This window comes from Gadus macrocephalus, chromosome 12 (genome assembly GCF_031168955.1).
Source record: "Gadus macrocephalus chromosome 12, ASM3116895v1".
NCBI classification, from domain to species: Eukaryota; Metazoa; Chordata; class Actinopteri; order Gadiformes; family Gadidae; genus Gadus; species Gadus macrocephalus.
The window spans coordinates 24,126,545-24,149,784 of NC_082393.1; the positions used below are offsets into that span (position 1 = coordinate 24,126,545).

A 23,240-nucleotide genomic window follows, 5' to 3' on the forward strand; every position below is an offset into this window, starting at 1 on the left:
TCGGGGTTTGGGGGGAGGATGAGAAAGCCAGAAAACGAGAGAATAAGAGAGTGTCGACTAGAGTCGGTTTTAAAAGAGACAAGAGGGAGCAGTGCGGGGAAGCCCAGAGCGCCTTGGCCGGGGGCCAAGCCAAGCACGGCTCTGACATCATAAAGCTGCGTCCCAGCAGGTCCAGCACGCAGAGGCCGCCGCCGAGGCGAGGGCTGTAGCCTCCACCTTCGGGGGCACCACCGTCACACACCGAGACGCACGCGCACACACACCCCCCTAGGGCCGGGTGTGACCCGACAGGGAGAGGGGTTTTAACGGTGCGCGGCGGCGGTCGGCGTGGTCAGCCAACACCAGAGCTATTGGACCCCAACGCACTCTGCACCGGTTTCCAATGTACAGAAGCGGCGGCGGCGGCGGCGGCTCGGGGAAGAGGTGCGGTCAGGCTACCGGGCACGCCAGCTCAGAGCAGCACAGCTCAGCACAGCGCTGTGGTCGTAGGGGTAAAGTAATGGGCCCCGAGCTGCTCCAGCCACGGCTGTAAGTGGTGGGGACTCGACATGCCACTGTGGCTTCCAGAGAGAAACACTTCCTTCTAATGTGGTGGGGTGAGGGAGAGAGGGAGGGAGGGAGAGAGAGAGGCAGACGGAGTCGTAACAGGTTCCCATGTGGAGAAACCAGGCGGTTGGCAGTGTGTGTCGTTGGCTTAAAAGTGCACGCTTGAGTTTGTAAAACAGCATGTTTGCGAGCAGAAACCAAAAGTCTCCGTGGAGCGAAATGGCTGTGGTCGTGACGAGAGGCTCGGAGGAAATGAATGTGGAGGGCTGATTGGCTCTTTGAGACCTCAGTAGACTCAACAGTCAGTCCCTCCACAGATACTGCCAGGCCCGCCGTCAGGACTCTATCACTCATTAATCACTCATTAATCACTCCTCCATCACTCCTCCATCACTCCTCCATCACTCCTCCATCACTCCTCCATCACTCCTCCATCACTCCTCCATCCCTCCTCTATCAGTCCTTCATCACTCCTCACTCACTCCTGCATGACTCCTCCGTCTCTCATCAATCACTACTCCGTTACTCCTGTACTCCTCCATCACTCCTCCATCACTCCTCCATCACTCCTCCATCACTCCTCCATCACTCCTCCATCACTCCTCCATCACTCATCAATTATTCAATCTTTTGAAATAAAATTGTCTTTTGATCTCAGCTTGTGTGTAGAAGAAAAAAGGCTGTTGGCCAGATATATGTCTGTGGTTAGTTAGTGGTTAATGTTGATCTAGGTAGGTAGGCGGGGTCGTAGCTGAGTTCATTGAGGTAGGTTGGTAGTTCATATCGATAGGCAGGTAGGTGGATGACATGGTTAGATATATAGTGTATATATACATAGATAGTATAGTGGATCTCAACAGGTATTAACGTAGGTGGTAGCTATGCACATGTGAGAGACAGTGATGGGGTAGAGGCCCAGAAGACCGGACACACTTGCACGTTGGGTCAGGAATGTATGTAGAGAGGACTGCCATCTGGGAGAGGTACAGCCGACACAAAGTAAGAAAAATAAATCTCTTAACAGGACACACCTCAAACAGGCTGTATCCCTGCTCGGGTCTGCTCTTGGCACCACCATTTTCCCTTCCCTGATAAAGCCAGCGTTATTTGACTCACCTTCCGAAATATTTCTCCAGGGGAAAAATTTCTCTACGGGAAAATGCTCTCCTTTAAGACCGTCTGACCAGGCAAGCGGAGCAGAGAGTGCATAAGGTGGGGGTGATGGAGATGTTTATGGCAGCGTCCATGAGCTACACGGCCTGACGCTGAACCACTGACCCTAGACCGACAGCCGATCAAAACAGGGTCGTCCGTGGTATGTTTCCTATGGGGACTGATGAGGAGTAGTAGTGATGTCATGCAGTTAGGCACCACAGCCTCCCCCAGCCCCCCTCCTTAGTATAGCCCTCCCCCCCCCCCCTCCCCACACACACACACACACACACACACACACACACACACACACACACACACACACACACACACACACACACACACACACACACACACACACACACACACACACACACACACACACACACCTGACACCCAACCATCATCCCAAAGAACGAAAGGTAAAGAGAGAAGTTAAGATACAATTTCCTATAAAAAAGTGAAATGGATTGTGTGAGAGTGACTTACAAGACAGCCAGCATGGGGAGCAGGGACCACATCGCTTCCCCCATCCACTAAGGACCTCGGCCCGGAGTCAGTCTCCGCGGCGCTCCGTCCGAGCCAGCCCGGCGCACCGGAGGGTTCCCGTGCGTGTAGTGAATCCGCTGGACGGTGTGCAGAGTCAATGAGTCAACGGCTACCGCTGTTGGCATCGGCGGTGCCTCGGCGTCCCCAGGCGGAGCGGTCGAACGGCGGACGGCGAGGGGCGAGGTGTCAGGCGGGGTGAATGTCACTGTGACCGCAGGGCAACCTCTCACAGCTGTCCGGCCCGCGAGAAAAAATAAGGGGCGGGGCCCAGGGGGAAAAGGTTAGGGCATCGGTTCGGCTGCTGCATGCGCGCCGCCGGCGAAACGATGAACAGGTGAAAGCGCGACCACGAGCGACACTGACAGACTGACAACTTTACTTGTTGGCCCCCACCTCTCTTGCGTTCTCTCAGTTCGGTCCCCTGGTGTAAAGTTTAGAATATTCCAAGTCAGGATGTGTTCCGTTGCAATAAAACAAAACGTAGCCGGATCGTCTCCGTGAGTGAGATGTTACTTGCAGCGCAACAAGAGGGTGCGTTGGCGTGTGTTAATAGTCCGATCTGGTGTGGAGAGGGTCGCACAGCGGGGTTCTAGTGCCCACCGCGAGGCGGGGTCGCGATCTGCTGTTGCACTGGCAGCCGGAAGGATCGGTGACCTGGAGACGGGGGGTCGGCGCGCGCCGCGTGCTGCAGGGTATTAGCCTCGGTCATGGCTACGACCCCTTCAGCTGGCGGTGGTCGGTGATCGGTGGAGGAGGTGTTGGTGGGTAGGAAGAGACCGATAAATGTCCGACAGAGAGGGTGGTGATAGTGATGATGGCGGTGTGAGCGCCAGGTCCAGCTTAGATGGGTAGAAGAAAAAGAAGAAGAGAGACTTAAATGAGAACCGCTGAGGAGTCGGTGTGGTTTAGGGGGAGATGGGGAGAGGGAGGGAGGGAGGGAGTAACGAGGGAGGGGTAGCAGGAGAGGAACAGCTGTGGGCTGTGTAGCAGGAGGCAGCCACCCGCGACAGAGCGCACGAGGGAAAAAACAAGATGACAGTCTCTCTTTGCACCTGATTTCCCGCACTCCTCCTAACCGCGGGTCGGCCGGCTGCAGCGGGGCTCCGCGCGCCCCCGGGTCACAATACCAGGCGAACCACCGCGCGATGACATCACCTCCCAAAACCTTCCTAGGTGGTGGGGGGGAGGAGAGAAAATTGCAATCCGAGATTTTTATTTGTTTTCTAGCTTTTTTAAAGTTGAAGAATCACCCGAGAAAACTCCCCAGCTCCTCAGTTCTGGGAGGGTGGGTGGGACGGGAGGGGCGACGCGGTGCACGGGACTAAAGGAGGCTATACTTCCACACAATCAAAAGTTGGAGCCTTCCCATCCGGCGTGTTTACCTAATCACAGTGACAGATCGGCCCGGGACCTGCAGTCAGTCGCTCCTTGTGTTCAACAGCGGGCTGCTCGAGCAACACTCAGTCCCAATGAAAGCACGCAGAATAGCCCACAATGGAGCCGTTTGGATCAGATTGCTGCTGTAAAGTAGATCTTCACTTTGCAAAAAAAATTAAATTGCAAGGTTAGCTTCCGTCTGGACAAAGCTGCTTCAGGAGTTTGGGAGCTGCGCTCGAGACGCGCTTCGGCTCAAACCTAAAAGCTCTAAAGAAAAAAACAGAACAAGACTTTAACAGACGCGGATCAATCCTTCCTCCTTCCTCTCTCCCTCCTACCTCTCGCCCCCTCTGCTGCCGCCCCCCCTTCGAATCTTTTCTCCCGTCTCTCTCTCTCTCTCTCTCTCTCTCTCTCTCTCTCTCTCTCTCTCTCTCTCTCTCTCTCTCTCTCTCTCTCTCTCTCTCTCTCTCTCTCTCTCTCTCACACACGCGCGCGCATTTGCACGCACTTATTGGATCAAAACGGGATTAGTCAATATATTGCCCTGCGATGCCGACCAGTCGAGAGTTGAACACGTCGCAAATGTCATTGGTTGTGACAAGAGACACAGGTACTGAAGATTAATAACATAAAAACCACACGCCTCCCTTTCGGGCGCATTATTCTTGGAACATAAACCTACACTTTCTCTCTCCGTAATGGTGTTATCTCCCGTAGAGAAAATAAACGTTAGGGCTCCAATCCTATATTGCCCATACTCTTCTTCAATTGCACGCATAGGTGAAGGGCATTATCCACGCTGGCAGACCCTCAAAGTTCAGATCTGCCGTTTCCAGAGACGTATTCCGACTTCAGGTTTCATAACTTTTAGGTTAGAACCGTAGGAGAGAAAATGAAACGGAGTACGAGATACAGTGGGCTCGAGAAGCTGGAGAGCGGTATGTAAGCACGGACTCGGATCCAAAAGGAACATTTCTAAGGGATTTCTGCAGCAACGCCCGCTCTGCACTCCCAGCACTCGCTCTCACCGCCGCAGAACCGCAGACAGCCGGCCAAGCCAACACAACACTCCTGCCATACCTTTCATTCATACGCACGCACGGCATGTACGAACACACACACACACACACACACACACACACACACACACACACACACACACACACACACACACACACACACACACACACACACACACACACACACACACACACAAACATTATTTGTCGACGGTAATAACAAAATGAAATATAATTACTTACAGGTAACAGGCCTACATCTCGAAAATCCAGCTTCTAGTCCACTCGATATTTTCTATTTAACAATAACCCAATCCCGCGAGATGGAGCGTGGAATCCCGAGGTGGAACACGGAATAAACTCGGTGGGGAAAACGAATTCCTCGTACCTACACCAGTCGCGTTCACACACACGCACACACACACTCACTGTCACTACTTTAGCCGAGGCTCGAATCTGTGTCAGGCTCCTCTCGCGCTCCGCGTGTCCTCGTCACTTTGGACGAAAGCTCGAGCGCAGAGTTCCTGGTATAGTCCCTCCCGTGCCCGCCCCGCAACGCCCCCCCCCCCCCCCTCACCTCCCTCCCTCCCTCACACACACACACACACACACACACACACACACACACACACACACACACACACACACACACACACACACACACACACACACACACACACACACACACACACACACACACACACACGCACACGCACACGCACGCACGCACCTACCGGTGGAGACATTTGAAAACCTAACACTCCTGCCCCTCTGCACAGACTTGCGGTTCGTTCTTTGGGCAAGAGGACGCCTCCAGTTACCTACAGGAGAACCCGGCCCCCACCCCCATTTCCTCTTTTATTTTCATTTGACAGAGGAAGCGCGTGAGAGAGTCACATGTGCGACCACAGGGGTTGAGGTGGGCAATCCAGAACGCTGACAGACAGATAGATACACACCCATGAATTGAATTCACGAGCACGGTAAATCGTGTCTATATATATAGGCCCTGCACCTGACTTGGACAGGTGACATGACTCATGGACCAGCGCCTCAGTAGGATAGAGCCTACACGTCATTAGAGCATGTCACCCAGCAAGGGACAGACAGAAATATGCGGTTGAAGATATACCTGCATTCCACCAGCCCAAAGCACCATGCCCGATCTCCTCCCCGCTCTCCGCAGACAGTCACGATCACAACGGTGTCTCGCTACGAACTGGTCGAATATTTCGATGTAAAAACGGTAGCCTAAAGCAAAGATACTCAAATCGGCGACTCGTGCACTTGTATGATAACTTCTAACGCCCTCCGCCCGGTCAACCGATAACCGAGTGAACACGCGGAGCAGCGGAGACGGGGTTCGCCCAGTCGGTAAATAACCCCCAAAACCATCTGAATGGAAGCCCAGAAAGGAGGAATAGAAGAGAAGCCACCAAAGACCGTCAGCTGGAAGCTCTCCGGTGAAGCCGTTACCGCAGACCCGGTGGACGGGCGAGGATGTGATGCTGCTCACTGTGCTCTGACTTCTGGGTCACGTTGCCTACGTGGGCTGCGCCAGGCGACGTCTCCATCCTCTTGCGCGCGATGGAGACGTCGCGATGGATATGCACGCGATGATTATTGTGTGACGACAAAAAATCCGTAAACTATACAAACACGACCCGCATGGGCGAATGTGCCGGGGAAGGCGTGCAATGCTGAGGTAAAACACCGCGATAGGTTGTATTATCCAATTGGCCTCTCGGAATATATTCGAGCCTATTCAGTAAAATTGTTCGCCATGTAGCCTTTATATTTGATAACATATTAAGTAAGCCGTGTGTGTGTGTGTGTGTGTGTGTGTGTGTGTGTGTGTGTGTGTGTGTGTGTGTGTGTGTGTGTGTGTGTGTGTGTGTGTGTGTGCGTGTGCGCGCGTGTGTGTGTGTGTGTGTCTGTGTGTGTGACTGAGTGAACAATTTAAATAAGATGTGCAGGCTATAGGTCCCAAATTGCACGCTTTATTAATGATGGCCCTTCATATTTTTCAAGGATTAAAAATGTAGAATGCTTATATTATCATCAGTATAGAACAGAGTTATAAAATAAAACAGTTTTACTAAAATAGAAGCATGTAACTGGTTATATTGTATATTTATATTATGTGCATACGTTAATTGTATTAATTCATATTATTATTAATAATAATAATAATTTTGTTATTGATATTGTTATTATTATCATTAGTTTAACAAAAAATGTGGCCTTCTTATTGAATAAGTCTGTTCCGCAATATTAAGGGTAATTCACACTTTACATTTAAAGAGTGGTAACGTTTTGTTTGTTCGGAATTCTTAGGCTTTATCAGCAATTAACGGGCCTCGAGTTCAGGCAGGCCTATGCATTTGATGTGTTTTCTGAAACGTAGAGAGCCTAATGTTTTCATATAAGAGTCTTCCCCTTTCCTAGATCCAGATTAATATATTCTCAAACGTAGTCAATGCAAACAGATTAAATACGAAATAATTGGGTTTTAAAAGTAAAGAGACGTATAGACCTACGTCCTATGGCCTACCCTCTGATACGGCAATGACTTTAAATTGAGCTAAACAGTGCCACCCACAGGAGGACTCGGAACACTGCAGCTTGTGGCGCAAACGCGTCTATGCCGATGGCCCACTGCTTGAGATGGCTTATAGGCCTACAGCAAATTACAAATAATCAGCAAAATCTTTTTTTTTTTACCAGCTAATTATTTGCAAGGCAATGTTACTTTAACGAATATGTTAATAAACATTAGGTGTATGGTTTGGCTTGCTTTTAAAGGCAAAGGATAGGCCTGGGTGGAGGCGTAATTACTGCAATTAGCGCATTGGGGTAAAGGAAATATTTGACAAGAAGACACCAATGGTAAAATGGTGTCCTGTTAAGTGTTATAAACAGATAGACCATCTTTTTACTATCCTCCTCCCTTTTTTGGTTTCATGCATGCAAAAAGACTCATAAAAGCTCTTGTTTTAAATGAGGCCTAAACGACATGTTGACTTAACGCCATTGTTAAACGTCTAGGCCTACTGCAGGTTGTATTTTGTCGTATTCGAGCCAGAGTATAAATAGGATCAAAACTACAAGATGGGTGTTTATAGCATATCTAACGACAGGCAAGGGCTACATCCTAAATCTGTACTATATTCTTTAAGGGTTGGAATAAACGTTTCCCATTGGTTTTTATTCGAGTATTTTGTACCAGACGTGCTTAATAAATAGATACTTATACTATTTCAAATTATCTGTATCCTTCTTTTTGATCTAAAAAGGATTATTCTGCTGTTTTTGCTTGTTGTTTTAGTCATTTGTGTTAAATGCAAAATTAAGCTTTTATAGAATAGATAACCCAACAATCCCAAATAATTAGATGTATACTATACTATTTGGAAATAAACACAAATTACCATGGTCATAGCACATTCTACTATATTAGACCAAAATCGGTCTCATCAAAAATGGTATCCTTAACCACTTAGGCCTAAATATGAGATACAAAATAAAGCTCACAGTGTAAACTATAGGTTCGTTATAGGTTTTAATTTATGCATTGATGTAGACGGATTTCCAGACATGTGTGACATAAAATCACAAATTTACGAATTTAGGAGATTCTATTATTATTATTATTATTATGGTTGTTTTTAATTTAACGATAATATTGGCCTATTATATATTATTCAGGATTTTCCGTTTATCATAATTTATTCCCCAATTTACCATTATCAAGCAAACTCAATTTGATGGACTTTCATTAATCATATAATCCTATTAAATCAATCTATCAACATATTAAATTACTCTATGGAGTAGAACAGTTCACATAATCAAAAAGTAGAATACAGTAACAAAAGCACCTTAATCCACTATCCCACCCAACACCAAACCTATACTTTTCTATCAATCTCATGTTTAGATCTTAGCAGTGAAAGTACACCGGTTATGACGGAACATTTCAAGTGGTCACTTGAGGGGATTGCAATAAGCATTCTTCAAAGGAGCTTGACCTGACCGGAGATATTGGGGGACCAGAGGTCACATACAGCCCCTCCACCCGTAGTGCACCCTGACCAGTTGATTGAATGTCATCAAGATATGATGAGCAGAGAAATGTAAAATTACAATAATACATGAGACCATTACATTGGTTTCAGAATCTGAAGGCCATTAAGCATCAATACATTCCGACGAGGCCTACAGCACCTCAACTAAGCCTAATTGGTTCACAGTAAATATGGTTTCTATCTTTGTATAATATACAATGCTTGATGATGTAGGCCTATGTGATGCTATAGCCAGATAGCCTCTAACCGAATTAAATTGTTGGTTTACTATAACAGAGATAGTACAGAAAATGGTAGAAATGGAAGGAGAAAATAAGAACTGATCAGTGATCAGCGCTTTGAGTGTGCAGATGCACTGCTGAGGACCCCTACGCAACACTCCTTGGTCTACAGTAACACATATGCGCCCAATTGACCAAAATCGAATTCATTTCACACCAAGCATCAACTTGTACCAACAAGATATCTGAAACGGGCTTATTGGAGGAAACCAGAAGGACGCGCCAGACCTCAACACGTGTAGGCCCACCCAGAGACCTCAGACGGTCCGTGCAGCCCAGGCCGCCCTCCGCCCCCCACATGGACTCGAGAGGGATAGATCGTGAGTCCGCGAGTGGGTGCTCCTCCAACACGCAACGAGCACACAATCATACACTGTGATGAACTTGAAGAGATATAGTGAATAACGCCAATAAACAGCGCATGTGTGTAGTGTTGCAACCGAGGGCTACCTCAAATATTGCGCATGTATCAAAAAATGTAATACAATGATAATAAGATATCTGCGAATGACACGCAAATGACTAAACGTACAACTCCAGTCAAATCAAATACCTTTGTAAATAGTATAAAGATAATTACTTACACGCTGATGCATGGATAGGGCCATTCCCTGCTCGGATACAGGGAGAGATGTTGATTCATTCCTTGCCATGTGAGAACAGACTGGCTTGTCGCTTCTTTCCTGGTTTAATTAGGAACAGGCGGAATTTTATGCTAATGAAGGCTGACATCAGTCTCGACAGCCTCCACTCCATAAAGGAGAGGAGCAAGGGCCACATTCCCGCCTCCCGCGCTTCCTAGGCAGCAGCGGTCAAGTTCAAGCGCAACACTTGTACGAGCAATAGACAGTTAAACAGGCTTTGGCGCACACCGACACAGTTGGGTGAGAACCTTGCTAAATGTGCCCTGATTATAAACTCCCACAGTTTAGTCGTACAAAAAAAATCAATATCAATAAGGAAAGAAACAATTTAGTTTATATTCCTATCTGAGAACCTGCATGCAAATGTAGGGCTGTGTTTGTGTGGTGTGTGTGTGTGTGTGTGTGTGTGTGTGTGTGTGTGTGTGTGTGTGTGTGTGTGTGTGTGTGTGTGTGTGTGTGTGTGTGTGTGTGTGTGTGTGTGTGTGTGTGTGTGTGTGTGTGTGTGTGTGTGGGCACGTGTGTGTCTGCAGACACATGATTGTGTGTGTTTGTGTGTGTGTGTGAGGGGTTATATTTGCGTGTATCTGCATGCATGAGAGGGCGTGTGTATGTGTGTGTGTGTGTGTGTGTTTATGTTTGTGTGTGTGACACGTGCACTTCTGTACATGTTGGCCAGAGACTACATTTGCTTAACGACTGTATTCATGCTCAGTGGTTCATGCTGCCACCACGCTGCAGCGTGCGACCAAGGCCTGCGGGCAGCTTAACACAAGCCGCCAGCATGCAGAACCTCTACACATACGCATCTGTACCTAAAGTTGGTCTGATGAATGAATGGCTCATCTGTAGCATCTGCTTTGGTGGTAAGACGGTGGGAAGAATCAGAATCAAGAATCGAGATTCTCTCCATGTTTAGACACAAAGGCAACAGTTGCCTTGACGGTTGGTGGCTAGGTGTGTGTTTGTGTGTGTTTGTGTGTTTGTATTTGTGTGTGTGTCTGTGTGTGAATGTGCATGTGTGGGTGTGTGTGTGTGTCTTTGTGTCCACATAAACCTGTATGTGTGTGTGTGTGTGTGTGTGTGTGTGTGTGTGTGTGTGTGTGTGTGTGTGTGTGTGTGTGTGTGTGTGTGTGTGTGTGTGTTTGTGTGCGTGTGTGTGTGTGTGTTTGTGTGTCGATGTGTGTGTGTGTGTGTGTGTGTGTGTGTGTGTGTGTGTGTGTGTGTGTGTGTGTGTGTGTGTGTGTGTGTGTGTGTGTTTGTTTGAAATTGTGTCGGAAAATGTGTGGCTTCCATTAAGAAATGCATGATTCAGCTATATTTCTCGACTGCATAGGTTTTACAACCTCAAAATAAAACCAAGCATAGCTTTGATGCCAAACTCGTCAATGGATTATTGAGAAAGGGTGAATTTACTGGATTACTGAGAAAAAGTGTAATGACTGTGTTATACACATAACATGCTTACATTCTGAGGGCATGGCTATGAATTGTGTATCTCTGTAGTAAAATAACCCACTTTAATTGAAGTTCTGATTCATCACCAACTGAGATATGTGGATCAAATCCCACGTTCTCATGATCTCACGTTTTGAGTGACTCATCTAGATGAGAATGTTGTAGATGAAGTACATGCCATTTGCAAGTCAGCAGAGTATTAGTTGGATGTCCGCTGCATTCATGATCGCAAATGTACTGAAATCAATAAAGTATATCTTGCTAAACTGTTAAATACACTATTAGTCAACTAAAATAATCAATAAAGCCATTTAAGTATAATAAAGAATGGCAAGCATGATCATGTATGTCCCTTCCTTTTTTACACTACAGATTACAGTAAGGAGTACACTAACATATGCATTTGGTCGCCATATGTCACAGTGGTTCTGGACAGGTGCCAACTGGTTAATCAATTCATATTAACCCCCCCCCCCCCCTCTTCTCTTTCCTCATTCAATTCTGAGGCGGGAGCGTCAGGTATCTCTCTGTGATGAACCCCTGTCTCACGCTCACTGTTAGCATTCACAAGCTACAGCCGCTCTCCCTCTTGCTCTGTGTTGTTCTCCCTCCATCCCTTCCCAGCTCTCACCCCCACCAGCCAGCCGCCAGGAGGGCAAACGCTGCGTTTACAGGCGTAAAAAGGAGACGGAGAGAGGGGGGAAAAAAAAACGAAAATTAAGGCGGTATTTTATTTTGCGACATTTGCATATATTTAAATGAGATGGGCGAATCTAGATGAATAACGCGCGCACGGCAAACAAAGGCACACCGCTGGGAGGGCCGCGCCTCCGCTGCACGCCCAGGGTGAGGCGACAGCACCGCTGTGTCTCCCTGGGGGGGCAGGGGGGCCGCACTGGGCTGTACGGTGGGAACCAAGAGGCCCCCCACTTGTGGTGTACTGGGAATTAGCATTTTATTTGTGTCCATGTTCCCCCAGTCATCTCTGGCCAGACACTTCCACCCCAGATGGCTAATATGAGCAGAAGGATTAGCGTGTGTGTCAGAGATGATGTTGATGAGAGTGTACCCCCCCCCCCCCCCCCCGTTTATTACACTGGAGTTGGGGTTTTGGGGATGTGAATGCAGAGGGGACACATTCGAGGCGGACGTCCATGACTGTCGACCGCAACACGGAGACTGGCACGAGGAAACATGTTTTAGTCATAAAAGTATTATCAGAAATAAATATCTGTTGTTCTATGTGACTTTTCTTAGTGAATTTGATAATAATGGACACACAAATGCATTATCTACGCCTTATCCAAGATTAGACAGGTAGACATAGTGGCCGAGAACTGATATAACATTGTGTTCTGCAAGTGTGGGATGCTGTAAATCAGGTTTCTCTTGGATAATAAGGTGCTTAGCCTCAGTGGGACTAAACTGTATACAGGTCCAATAACTAAATAGTATATTACTTATAAGCACATAGGAAAATGATAGTAGTAAATAGGAGAGAACTGCATAACTGTTACAATTTGCACTCTTGTGTTCCTCAGCATTGGCTCATCATAAAGACAAGCAATTTGTATTCAATTCAACCCCAAAATGTATTCACTTTCAAATGCACACATATTATATGTCTTAACATATAAATACCTTTGAAGTGCTCAGAGATGATCATATTAATATTAGAACTGATACGAGTACTATATTGGTGGTATAACAAAATAAGTTGTTATTGTAAAGTAGAAAATGATGTAATGATGTAGAACAAATATGACATAGAAAAGGAATAATAAATCGAATGACTTTTGGGATATCTTAACTAGTGTGGAGCTTGTGTCATCAATCAGCCCTCAGCTGAACCATAACTTAAACTGACCAAATGTTAAACATCTGCCTTGATGTAACAAAGACTAATCGAAAGCACAAAATCTGTTTGTCTGTAGAAAAATTAATGTGACCCATTGGGAAGACGGATAATGTTATGAGCTCTTTCATCCCATTCGTCATATTCAACATTTTCAAAAGGGCATATTTTGCAATTAATCATAGAAATGTAATAACTAAATTGTCCCACGACAAACATATGGATGAAGTCCGTGCAGTGCATTCTCAATCAGGATAAAGAAAACCAAATAATATATCAGTTTCAGAGGAGCTCCACAGAATCCACCTGGTGGGGGACGTGTACAGATGTCTGCTCTTTGCTGCCTCGTCTCCCATCAGAGAGCCCTGGTGCCTCATCCCAAAAAGCAGCTGTTTGCACCCAGTCGGTATTACCATTGAAACGACATGCTCACACGCACAAAGTCTCTGGGCAAGGCTTCAAACACATCTTCACCGGGAGGCCGGCTTTTACACCGATTACTGGAAACCGGCCATTTAATCAACTTCTTAGACCACCCAAATGACATGAACACACATGCTAAACACAGATCTGAATGGAGATTGGAATGGAGGCGTTGTGGATGGTGTTTGTGGATCACGGGCCCGGCTGGAGGCATAAAGGCCTCTGCCTTAGACGGTGATCTGACATTATAATGCATGTTCAGACGGCGGAGTGTACTGGTGTGTGTGTGTGTGTGTGTGCGTGTGTGTGTATGTGTGTGTCATGGGTGTGTGTGTGTACGGGTGTGTGTGTGTGTTTGTTTCGTGTGTGGGTGTGTGTATCATAATAATAATAATAATAATACATTTAATTTAGAGGCGCCTTTCAAGACACCCAAGGTCACCTTACAGAGCATATAGTCATCATTCAAAACTATGTAAAACAGACTAGGAATAAAAGGAAAACAGAGGTTAAACATGAAGAATAATAATAATTAATAACACTCAAAGACGCCTAAAGTGAAGGGGGGACCTCACTAACCACCACCAATATGTAGCACCCACTTGGTCACTTGCATCATGGGTGCATGCGTCATGTGTTTGCATGTGTGTGCGTCGTATGTTTGCATTTGTATGCATATTTGTGCAGGCGTTCATGCGGACAGTGACAGTCATGCACATCCAGAGAGATCAGGCATTCTGTATCATGGCCCTGACTGAGTTTTTGAATTTATGTAGAAGATATTCCCCCAGCCACTCAAGGCTTAGACTTAGCAGAAACTCATTGCTCAACTCAATGCAATAATTTACACATTACAATGTGTAATGTTTCTGCTCAGCTGTGTGTGTCTGTCTGTCTGTCTGTCTGTCTGTCTGTCTGTCTGTCTGTATGTCTGTGTGTGTGTGTGTGTGTGTGTGTGTGTGTGTGTGTGTGTGTGTGTGTGTGTGTGTGTGTGTGTGTGTGTGTGTGTGTGTGTGTGTGTTTGAATTTGATTGTGCCAAACCTCTGAGCTAAACATGCAAACCTCAGACTTAAATCTTTTGAATTTGCATACATTTTCTTTTTATTCAATTTGATGTATCAAGTATTCTGTTGGAGCATGTTACATCGAGATTATTGTTAGAGGGATATCATTTGGCATTGGGCATTCAGCTGAAAAAGAAAAGGAAGAGGAGCAAAAAACTAAAATGGATACAATCTTTCAAGATTTGATAGATCAAGATACACAAAAAGGGAGAAGAGGCTTTAGCCCTTCAGCCCCTTACTAAAATTAGTATTACTTATATTATTATTAGTAGTAACGGTATTGAAATAACGGTAGTAGCGTTGTTATGAATACTAGTATTATTATTAAGCTTATCTGTTACAGGAACCAGCACGGCTGCTGGTTCCTGCGGCTCCGTGATCACTTCCGGTACATGCGACACACACTCACATGTTAGCTGCTCCAGCTGTCAGGGCAAGGCGTATGAATGAGAAGGAACTGCAGGCAATCACGGTCCTCTGAATTGAAATCCTTCGCTCAAGATGGTAAGTCACTCTTGGTAGAGTACAGCTACCATGCCAACCATAAAGGTGTAGCAAGCCTATTTAAAAGCAGAAAGCTACCTTTTCACAAAATGCTACAACGAAGTCGCTAAAGCTAGCCAGCTAACTTGCTCCTGCAGAAACGTTCGCAGCTCCTATTGGTCATCTAAATTTAGCACATAAAGCAACTGTCTTAACTTCCATTCAAATGCGGACCAACGCTTTCTAACATGTCTGCAGACCGGGTTCTTTCTTTATTTCATCATTAGCATGCGTTCTGTTTATTCTCGCCTCAATCAGAGGTGATCCCTCTCGTCAAAGGAGCAAAGTGTTGTCGCTATCAACACAGCTGACTGGTTTCCACAGCTGTGCCAGAGCGTGACATGTGTGTGTCTTGTGGGTGTGATCGCTCTTAATGAAACATTTGCTAATGCACCTCGTTAGTATGTACTAATAACTATGCAACTATCCATTGCATACAGTACATAACATTTTCCAACCATGTTTGTTGATGAAATCAAAAATAATTTTGGTGTATACTCATTTGATAGGCGCTCATGGGGATTCAGCTGGTGGTCAGCTTGCTGGCTGCCAGTATTATGCAGAGAATGGCACCCCATTGCTCCTTTGCCCGCTGGCTTCTGTGTAACGGCAGGTAATGTCTCTCTGTCTCTCTTTCTCTCTCTCTGTCTGTGTCTCTGTCTCGATACCTCTATCTATCTATTGATAAACATTTTATATCGATATACATATATCTATAGATATATACAGAAACCAACAAGGGAATCATACACACATTTCTACTGCAGTGTTAAAAGCAAAAGTGACTTTTCTGTGTCTTCCAGTTTGTTCCGGTTCAAACACCCTTCGGAAGGGGAGTTGTGTGCGCTGGCTGGGAAGCTCATTCCCAAGCCCAGCAAGAGAGACAGGTGAGGACCCGGGGGGAGGGGAGAAACCACATCCATGTGTTGCAGTAGCACAGCCTTCTTCAAGTGTGTCACTACTCACATGTGGTCATTGAAATATCTGCTGCTGTTTTGGTTTCCTCAGTGAAAGTCTTCCCAAGAGCCGACTTTTACCCAGCAAACTTTAAACAAACAAACTTTTGTCTGCTTTAGGAGACAGAATGGGGAAAATAAACCACTCACGGTGCCAAAAGACATCGACCTTCACCTGGACAAAACTCCCGTCAATGCCCTTGACGCGCTGGGTTAGCAAAACAAACACTCCTGCCCTGCACCATGTGACCTTCAGACTCGATGGGAGCCCTGCGCTTTGCTGTGACTCCCTGCTCTCATTCCCCTGCACAACTGACTTCCTTGTCTGCCTTTTTGTTTCTAGTGTTGCGCTTTTTCCTGGAGTACCAGTGGTTGATAGACTTTGCCCTGTATGCGGCTGGGGTGTTCCTGTTCACCGAGATCTATGGCACCGTGGTGGACACCAGCAAAGAGGTTAACATCGGAGCCATCTGGTGTGTCCTCACCGTGCTGTTTTCCCTGTATCCTTTAAACCTACAGTCCTTCTGTTGCTGCTTCGCCCCAATCTATACAAATTAACATTGTAACGTTGATAAAAAATTTCATAATAATATATTGCATAACATTATAATGTTGCTGAATAGGAGTACCGCATTAGCACTTGGTATGAAAAAGAATGATGAAGGGAGTCACACAGATAACATTAATATTTGTTAACATAAAAGTTGAATAGGTGGAGATATCCTGGAGGTTATCATCAGTGCTATCGGTCCATAGAGTGTCCTAAATGCTCACATACGTTTGTATAAAGTCCAATTGAAGTCAAACAGACCATAGACCTCACTAAGTACCAAACTCACTTTTGTTGGTACAAAAAAACCGCATAAAATCATCATATAAAACATGGACTAAAAGCATGTATGTGCGTTGATGCAGTACCTCCGGGGTGAGTGTGACCTTAACCGGCAGGCGCCAGGCGGTCTCTGCACACCCTCATGAAACACTACTTCCGCTCGGACGAGGGCGGCGAGCGCTCGGTGTGCCTGGCCTTCGGCTTCCTGTCCCTACTGGTGGCCATGCTGGTGCTGGTGGTGCGCGAGGACTACCTGGAGTTCGGCCTGGACTCGGGCTTCGCCAGCGCCTTCGACAACCTGGAGGTGTTCGCCAAGCAGCAGGGCTACGCCGACTGGTCGTGAGTACATCCTCGACGTTTGGTCCACCAGCTGCCGCAAAAAGACTCAAGACTCGCCTGTTCAGAGGCACGCCTTCCCCTTAACCCTTCCCCTTACCCCTTCAAAACAAGGGGAAGGGGTAGAAATGGGATTGGGCCTTACTGTATGTTGTACGTCCTGGCACTTAATGTACACACTTATTGTATTTAGTACTTAGTTATAGTACTTAGTTGGGTAGCATCTTATCCTAGCTGTCTTTGTTGAATACGGGGGATGGGTTAACCTAGTGATTGTTAGTGCTTTGCACTTGGTTATATGAACATCTTTACTGTACCGACAGCGATATAATGTTTCACCTTCTTCTGAAAACTGCTTGATGCCCGAAAAGTAAATGGTCCGAATTCTCGATACAGGGTGTGTAGCAATTGGGTTAGTTAGCAAAATTCATTGACGGTTCTGCTGATTCACTCTACATACTATTTCACAAAGACATACAAAGAAAATATAACAATTGTGTTGACGCCTAATGCTCTTTAATTTTTTTCACCCACCAGAATCCCTGTAACCAAACTCACAGTGAAGCTCGGTCTGGCTGCTATCTGTGCCTTCATCGGTGCCCTGTTGGCCTTCCCGGGACTCAGATTGGCTCAGACTCATTTGGATGCTGTCCAGCTGAACTCAGACCGCCCCCTCATCCAGTAAGAACCCAGCAGTTTACTGTTTACTCAAGTGGCACTGCGTTCTGATGGTCTCAGGATTCAAGCACTTCTGATTTGGAAATGAGCAACACGGAATTGAAACTTAATTAAAACTAAAGAGTAAAACTTTTTGTTTTCCTCACCTTAAATCTGAAAATCATGATGGTGAAATAATAAGTTGCCCTGATATCCCCATGGTTGATGAGAGCACATCGTTGGGGTGCTTAAATCCGATTTAAGAAAATAATAAACTTTTTTGCGTCTGCATTTCTGCATGAAATCACTGAATGCAGCATTGTGTTACATCTCCTATCTAACATCCCCATTACTTCCTATAGGATGTGTCTGCATATAGGATTCCTGTCGCCTGTGATCATCGTTCTTCTGTGGATCAAACCCATCGCCAGAGACTTCCTGGCCAACGCACCGATGGGGAAGACGTCCATCACACTGTAAGTCACCACACATACAGGACCCCCTGTTAAGCCTCTGCTGGCGAGGATCAACCATGTTCATTCAACAGCATCGTTGGCATCGTACTAACCGTGCGTTTTAGTTAAGAAGTTTTATTGAGCGGGAACAAATACATTGTACATTGTTTCACATGAAAAATAATATAGATGCCATTAATACAGGTTTAGGGTCAAGACTAATTAGCAACACCTGTCCCTGTTTGGGCCTTTTGCTAAAAGTTATAGGCCTAACCAGGAGAGACTTTCCTGTGCAGCTCGAGCTGATCTTGTGTCCGGTCGCCCCCCTCTCTCTCTCTCTCTCTCTCTCTCTCTCTCAGGGTGTCCAGTGAGGCCTTCGACAGCGTGCGTCTGTGGGTCATCGTGACTCTGTGTGTGATTCGCCTGCTGCTGACTCGCTACCACCTGCAGGCCTACCTCAACCTGGCCCAGAAGTGGGTGGAGCAGATGAAGAAGGAGGCGGGCCGCATCGCCACCATCGACATCCAGAGGAAGGTCAGTAGCAGGCCGTCACTGTGTTGACGCAAAGGGGTGTGATCACGCCACCGGGCGTGAGTGTGATAAGACGTTTGAAAGTCTCCCCTTCCCTATGCCTTAGTGACGTCATGAGTGGGCGTGTCCACCTAGATGTATGATGGAAAGATAAGCAGTGTTTGCTACGGTCCACTGGGTACGCTGGGCGACCGATCTATCCAGACGGGAAAAAGAAAAAAATCATAAAAGTGACCCGAACGATTGCGTTTGCTCTCAGGTGACCCGCGTGTCCTGCTACCTGACGGTGGTCACCCTGCAGTACCTCATCCCCATCCTGATCATACTCTTCTCCACGCTGGCCTTCAAGGCCCTGGGTAAGACCGACCGCTCCCCTCCAAGCCCCTCACACCGAACCATCAGACTGGCGCATGACGGGTCTGATATCGATGCCGTGGAAATATTCTATTTTGGAAAATTGTCGTTTGTGAATATTAGTAAATGAGGAAAGATATAATATTATAGCGGGCACGTGCATTTTTAAAGCCCTCCCCTATCAAAGAGGTCGGAGCTTTACTCGTAATCTCTTATCAAAGCGTACACACTACATGTGTATCGTGAAGGTCTCAAGTACTCAACCCTGCGAAGTCCTTTCTACCTGAACCAACCCATGATCTGGTCGGTTCCCCCCTCCCCTCCCCTCCCCCAGGCGAGTTCTCCTGGGGGCTGTACCCCGACCAGACCCCCGGGGTCACGCCCGCCCTCTTCATCCCCACCCCCGCCCCCGTGCTGCCGGTGGTGGGCCTGGAGGACGACGAGGACGGGGCCGAGGACCCGGAGGAGGACATCCAGGCCACGGTGGCCCGGCTGACGGAGGCCTTCGCCGCGCTGCGCACGGTGCTCACGCCCCTCTTCTTCAGGGGCTTCTTCGCCTTCCTCACCTGGTGGACGGCCGCCTGCCAGGTCATCAGCTCCCTGTTCGGCATCTACTTCCACCAGTACCTCATGCAGAACTGAGGAGCCACGCCCACCCCCGGAGGGCCACGCCCCCCCGGAGGACACGCCCCGACTAGAGGACACGCCCCCTGGAAGACGCGCTCCGACTTGATGCTGAGGTTCAGGGAGAGCATAGGGGGGGAGGTCTGGAGCACGTGTGTGTGCGCGCGTGTGTGTGTGTGTGTGTGTGTGCGCCTCGTTGGTATGTCCCGGACACACTGGCTTTTGGTTTCCCTTCAGCCCCTGGGTCCACCAGCGAGGATTAACCGTAGAGAAAAGGTCGTTTCCGCTACTATGGAGCGGCATGTTTATGTTTGAGGTACACCTATGCCAGTGTTAGCCGACCGCTAACCGTTAGATGCTGCATAGAGATTTAGCGTGTGGCAAAGTAAGATGTCCTACTTTGCCTCCTTTGTACATTTTAAAAGTCTATTTTTGAGGGATTTCGTGTCCCGATATGACACCGATTTCATGAGTGCTCGAAAGCTTTTAGTTTAGGTTGTGTTGCCGTACCACACTAATCACGAAGCAGCCATCAGCTTCAGTCACAGCCTGCGCCGTCACACACAGCAAACCACAGCAGGAGTCTGATGGAAACGGTGGATGTGGCTGTCCTATTAATCCAAGCTACTAAATATCATTTTTTGCCTAATAACAAAAGTATTACGAAGCAAATGGGCCTGTCCAATGCAAGGGTTCACTCTTTGACTTCTTAAGTGCCTGGGATCTCAGGGATTCTAAATGATGTGGGTTACCACCGTCCTTTCTGTGTCATCGTTTTGGAATGAAAGGTCTCAAGTGTTTTGGTCTCCTTAAACCCATTCGCTCAGCTTGTTTTGCTACCTTTTTACGTTTTTGAATGGCACACGTTTTACTTTTAAATGTGTATTGCAACACACTCCCTAAACAGAATTTTTTTCTTATGAATCGGTCAACGTCTGATATGGATTTAAAAATGGAGGAAATGGTTTATTTATATATTTATACTGCAGCAAATAACCTTTTTGTTATTTTCAAATGCTACTGGATATCATTTTGCGGTACATTTGCGTGTTCTGTTAGATTAGTTTCTGTGTGATTTTTCTCTTGACTGAGACGGAATGTTAGTTAAATCGTGTTAAACTGTGACGGGAAAATAAACACTTTTACATCAACTCAAGCGTTTTTTTAAGTGCATGGTGTGTGTGTGTGTGTGCGAGTGTGTGTGTGCTTTTGGCTGAAAACACATTTGTGACGTTTTGTATGATTTGTTTTTATTTTTGTGTGACTTAAATAAAGTATTTACTAGTATTTTCCCATCTCGTGTCTGGTCTTGGGTCTCCTGGATTCCTCTCTTCCTCCGCCAGCGGGTAGCGTGGGAACCATGAATGATGATGATGAAGGGGCTTTCTTCCCTTATCGCCGCCACTTCATTGGACAAAAGACGCATGCATGACAATAGTGTCTAGCCGTCGCTCTGGGCCGTGGTCTCAGACCAGCAGCCGTTGGTTCCCCTCTTCTGATAATTGCTCTGAACTCATTGCCTCTGAGACATTCGGGGAGCAGGTCCAAGATGGTGATGGATTGTAATTTCTGATCTACCAACCCCTCCCCCCCCCCCCCCCCCCCCCCAAAAAGTGGACGCCTGAATCTGTAGACACAGGTTTCATAGCCAACTATTTGTCTGACTTCAAAGCTGTTTTAAACGAGACCTTAAAAATGCTTTGATGTATAACGATGCATTGAATTCATCAGCAGCTAAACAACCCTGGATTAAGAACCATATCCGACAATCATCTTTCCGAGGTTTGCAAGCCTGAGCATGTCTCCAGTTCAAGTCCTGTTTTATGTGGCAGTTGGGCAGGGTGGGGGTCTTTGCCTGACATAGCTATTATACAATTAATGATATTGTTTGACTTCCAGGATCAAACATAACCCAAGACATAGAGAATATATCACTACAGCTAAATGGAAGTTAGGAAATGTAATGCGCTACCAATTCAGTACAAAAGACTGCTGGCAAAGTCTAACAACAATCTGCAGAGAAATTAAAAATACTTGTACGGCGACAATCGATATGTGGTTCCGTTGCAGATCGAATAGGTTTTTCTGACGTTTGTTTTAGAATGACAATATACAATGACTAATGTTCTACCTATAGATGGAAAAATACTAACCTTTTTCGACATGAAACTGTTAAACGCTTTCTGTAAATCAGTATTTTGTCTGAACCAACCTGCCTCAAATGCCCATAAAACATGGAGCTTTGTGCAATGCAGAAACAATGTGTGAATGTATTGTTTTAACGATCAGGCTCTCTGGTTGTGGGAGACAGTCAGGCCTAATGAAGTGGAGGGTGACAGTGCTGACCCGTCCATTAAATCTCATGAATCATGTGTACCCACACTGGAGGCCGAGGCCAGCCCAGTCTGCTCTGTGGTCTGCAGCCGGCAAGGGAAACATACCACCATGCAGTCTCTATGGGGACGAGAGAGAGAGAGAGAGAGAGAGAGAGAGAGAGAGAGAGAGAGAGAGAGAGAGAGAGAGAGAGAGAGAGAGAGAGAGAGAGAGAGAGAGAGAGAGAGAGAGAGAGAGAGAGAGAGAGAGAGAGAGAGAGAGAGAGAGAGAGAGAGAGAGAGAGAGAGAGAGAGAGAGAGTGAGAGTGTGTGTGATGTGGACCCCAGACATGGCCTCCTAGACTGGACCTCTAGCCCCCAGGGGACCAGACCAGATGTGACCCCCGTGGGACCTTCTATACATTTACGGCTGGGGGGCCCCTGTCTGAGGGCCCCTGTCTGGGGGCCCCTGTCTGAGGGCCCCTGTCTGAGTGGGAGCCCTGGTTCCGGTTTCAAAGTGTATCCTCATTGGTTTGTCAAGATTTAACGGAACCAAACAAAATGGAGGAACGTTTTCAGCAAAATGATCCACCGGTTAGACACCCTACTGTGAACAAAGACAAACGGTAGTTTGTAAGGAAGCGGAATATGATGACATGAAATAAGTCCAGTCTTTTTGAGGCCAAGGTTTTTGAGTGGCTGATGTTTGTTCCTGTGTAGCCTACGTGTTCAAAATACAAACGGATCTCAACAGTAGGCCTTTTTTAGCAGTCTAAAATATGCATTATAAAGTAGACCACTGAATCACAAACAACAGAGAAAAAAAGCGTACGAATCAAACAGCGTTTATTTTAAAGAAGGCACAAAATAATTACACTTCAAAATCCTTTTCAAGGATTGCAAATCCTTTTTAGGTTCAAGTCTGACTTGTCGAGGTTTCAGCTCTCTACACATCCGAATCCAAGTTAAACATTGTTGTTCATGCAGAAATCAAATAAAGTGTTTTTCTTGATAGTATCTGGTTGAAATGTATTTTCCTGGGTCCTTCTTTCAAGGCAGAACTGCACACACGATCAAGGCCATATTTTCTGTTCCCGTTTTCTCCTTTCAGCAAGCATAACATTAACTAGGACGCCCCCGTGTGGGCAACGCACGTAAATTAAATTGTATTAGAATAATCAGAATT

At 46.6% G+C, this 23,240-nt stretch overlaps 1 protein-coding gene and 1 long non-coding RNA gene across 2 annotated transcripts; one reads left to right on the forward strand and one right to left on the reverse strand.

Moving 5' to 3' along the window:
• Positions 1 to 1,952: 1,952 nt before the first annotated feature.
• Positions 1,953 to 3,991, reverse strand: LOC132469641 (uncharacterized). The gene is made up of 3 exons (XR_009528456.1): positions 3,630 to 3,991; positions 3,300 to 3,416; positions 1,953 to 3,086 (listed from the first exon to the last, which is right to left on the reverse strand). It is a non-coding gene; the product is annotated as an uncharacterized LOC132469641 (long non-coding RNA).
• A 10,821-nt stretch (positions 3,992 to 14,812) lies between these two features.
• Positions 14,813 to 21,029, forward strand: tmem161a (transmembrane protein 161A). The gene is made up of 12 exons (XM_060066762.1): positions 14,813 to 14,958; positions 15,507 to 15,610; positions 15,801 to 15,884; positions 16,074 to 16,165; positions 16,297 to 16,453; positions 16,909 to 17,124; positions 17,659 to 17,802; positions 18,141 to 18,254; positions 18,593 to 18,767; positions 19,024 to 19,120; positions 19,453 to 19,840; positions 19,895 to 21,029. Exons 1-11 carry the CDS (start codon positions 14,956 to 14,958, stop codon positions 19,758 to 19,760), a joined length of 1,494 nt encoding a protein of 497 aa, XP_059922745.1. The 5' UTR covers positions 14,813 to 14,955; the 3' UTR covers positions 19,761 to 19,840; positions 19,895 to 21,029.
• Positions 21,030 to 23,240: the final 2,211 nt, after the last annotated feature.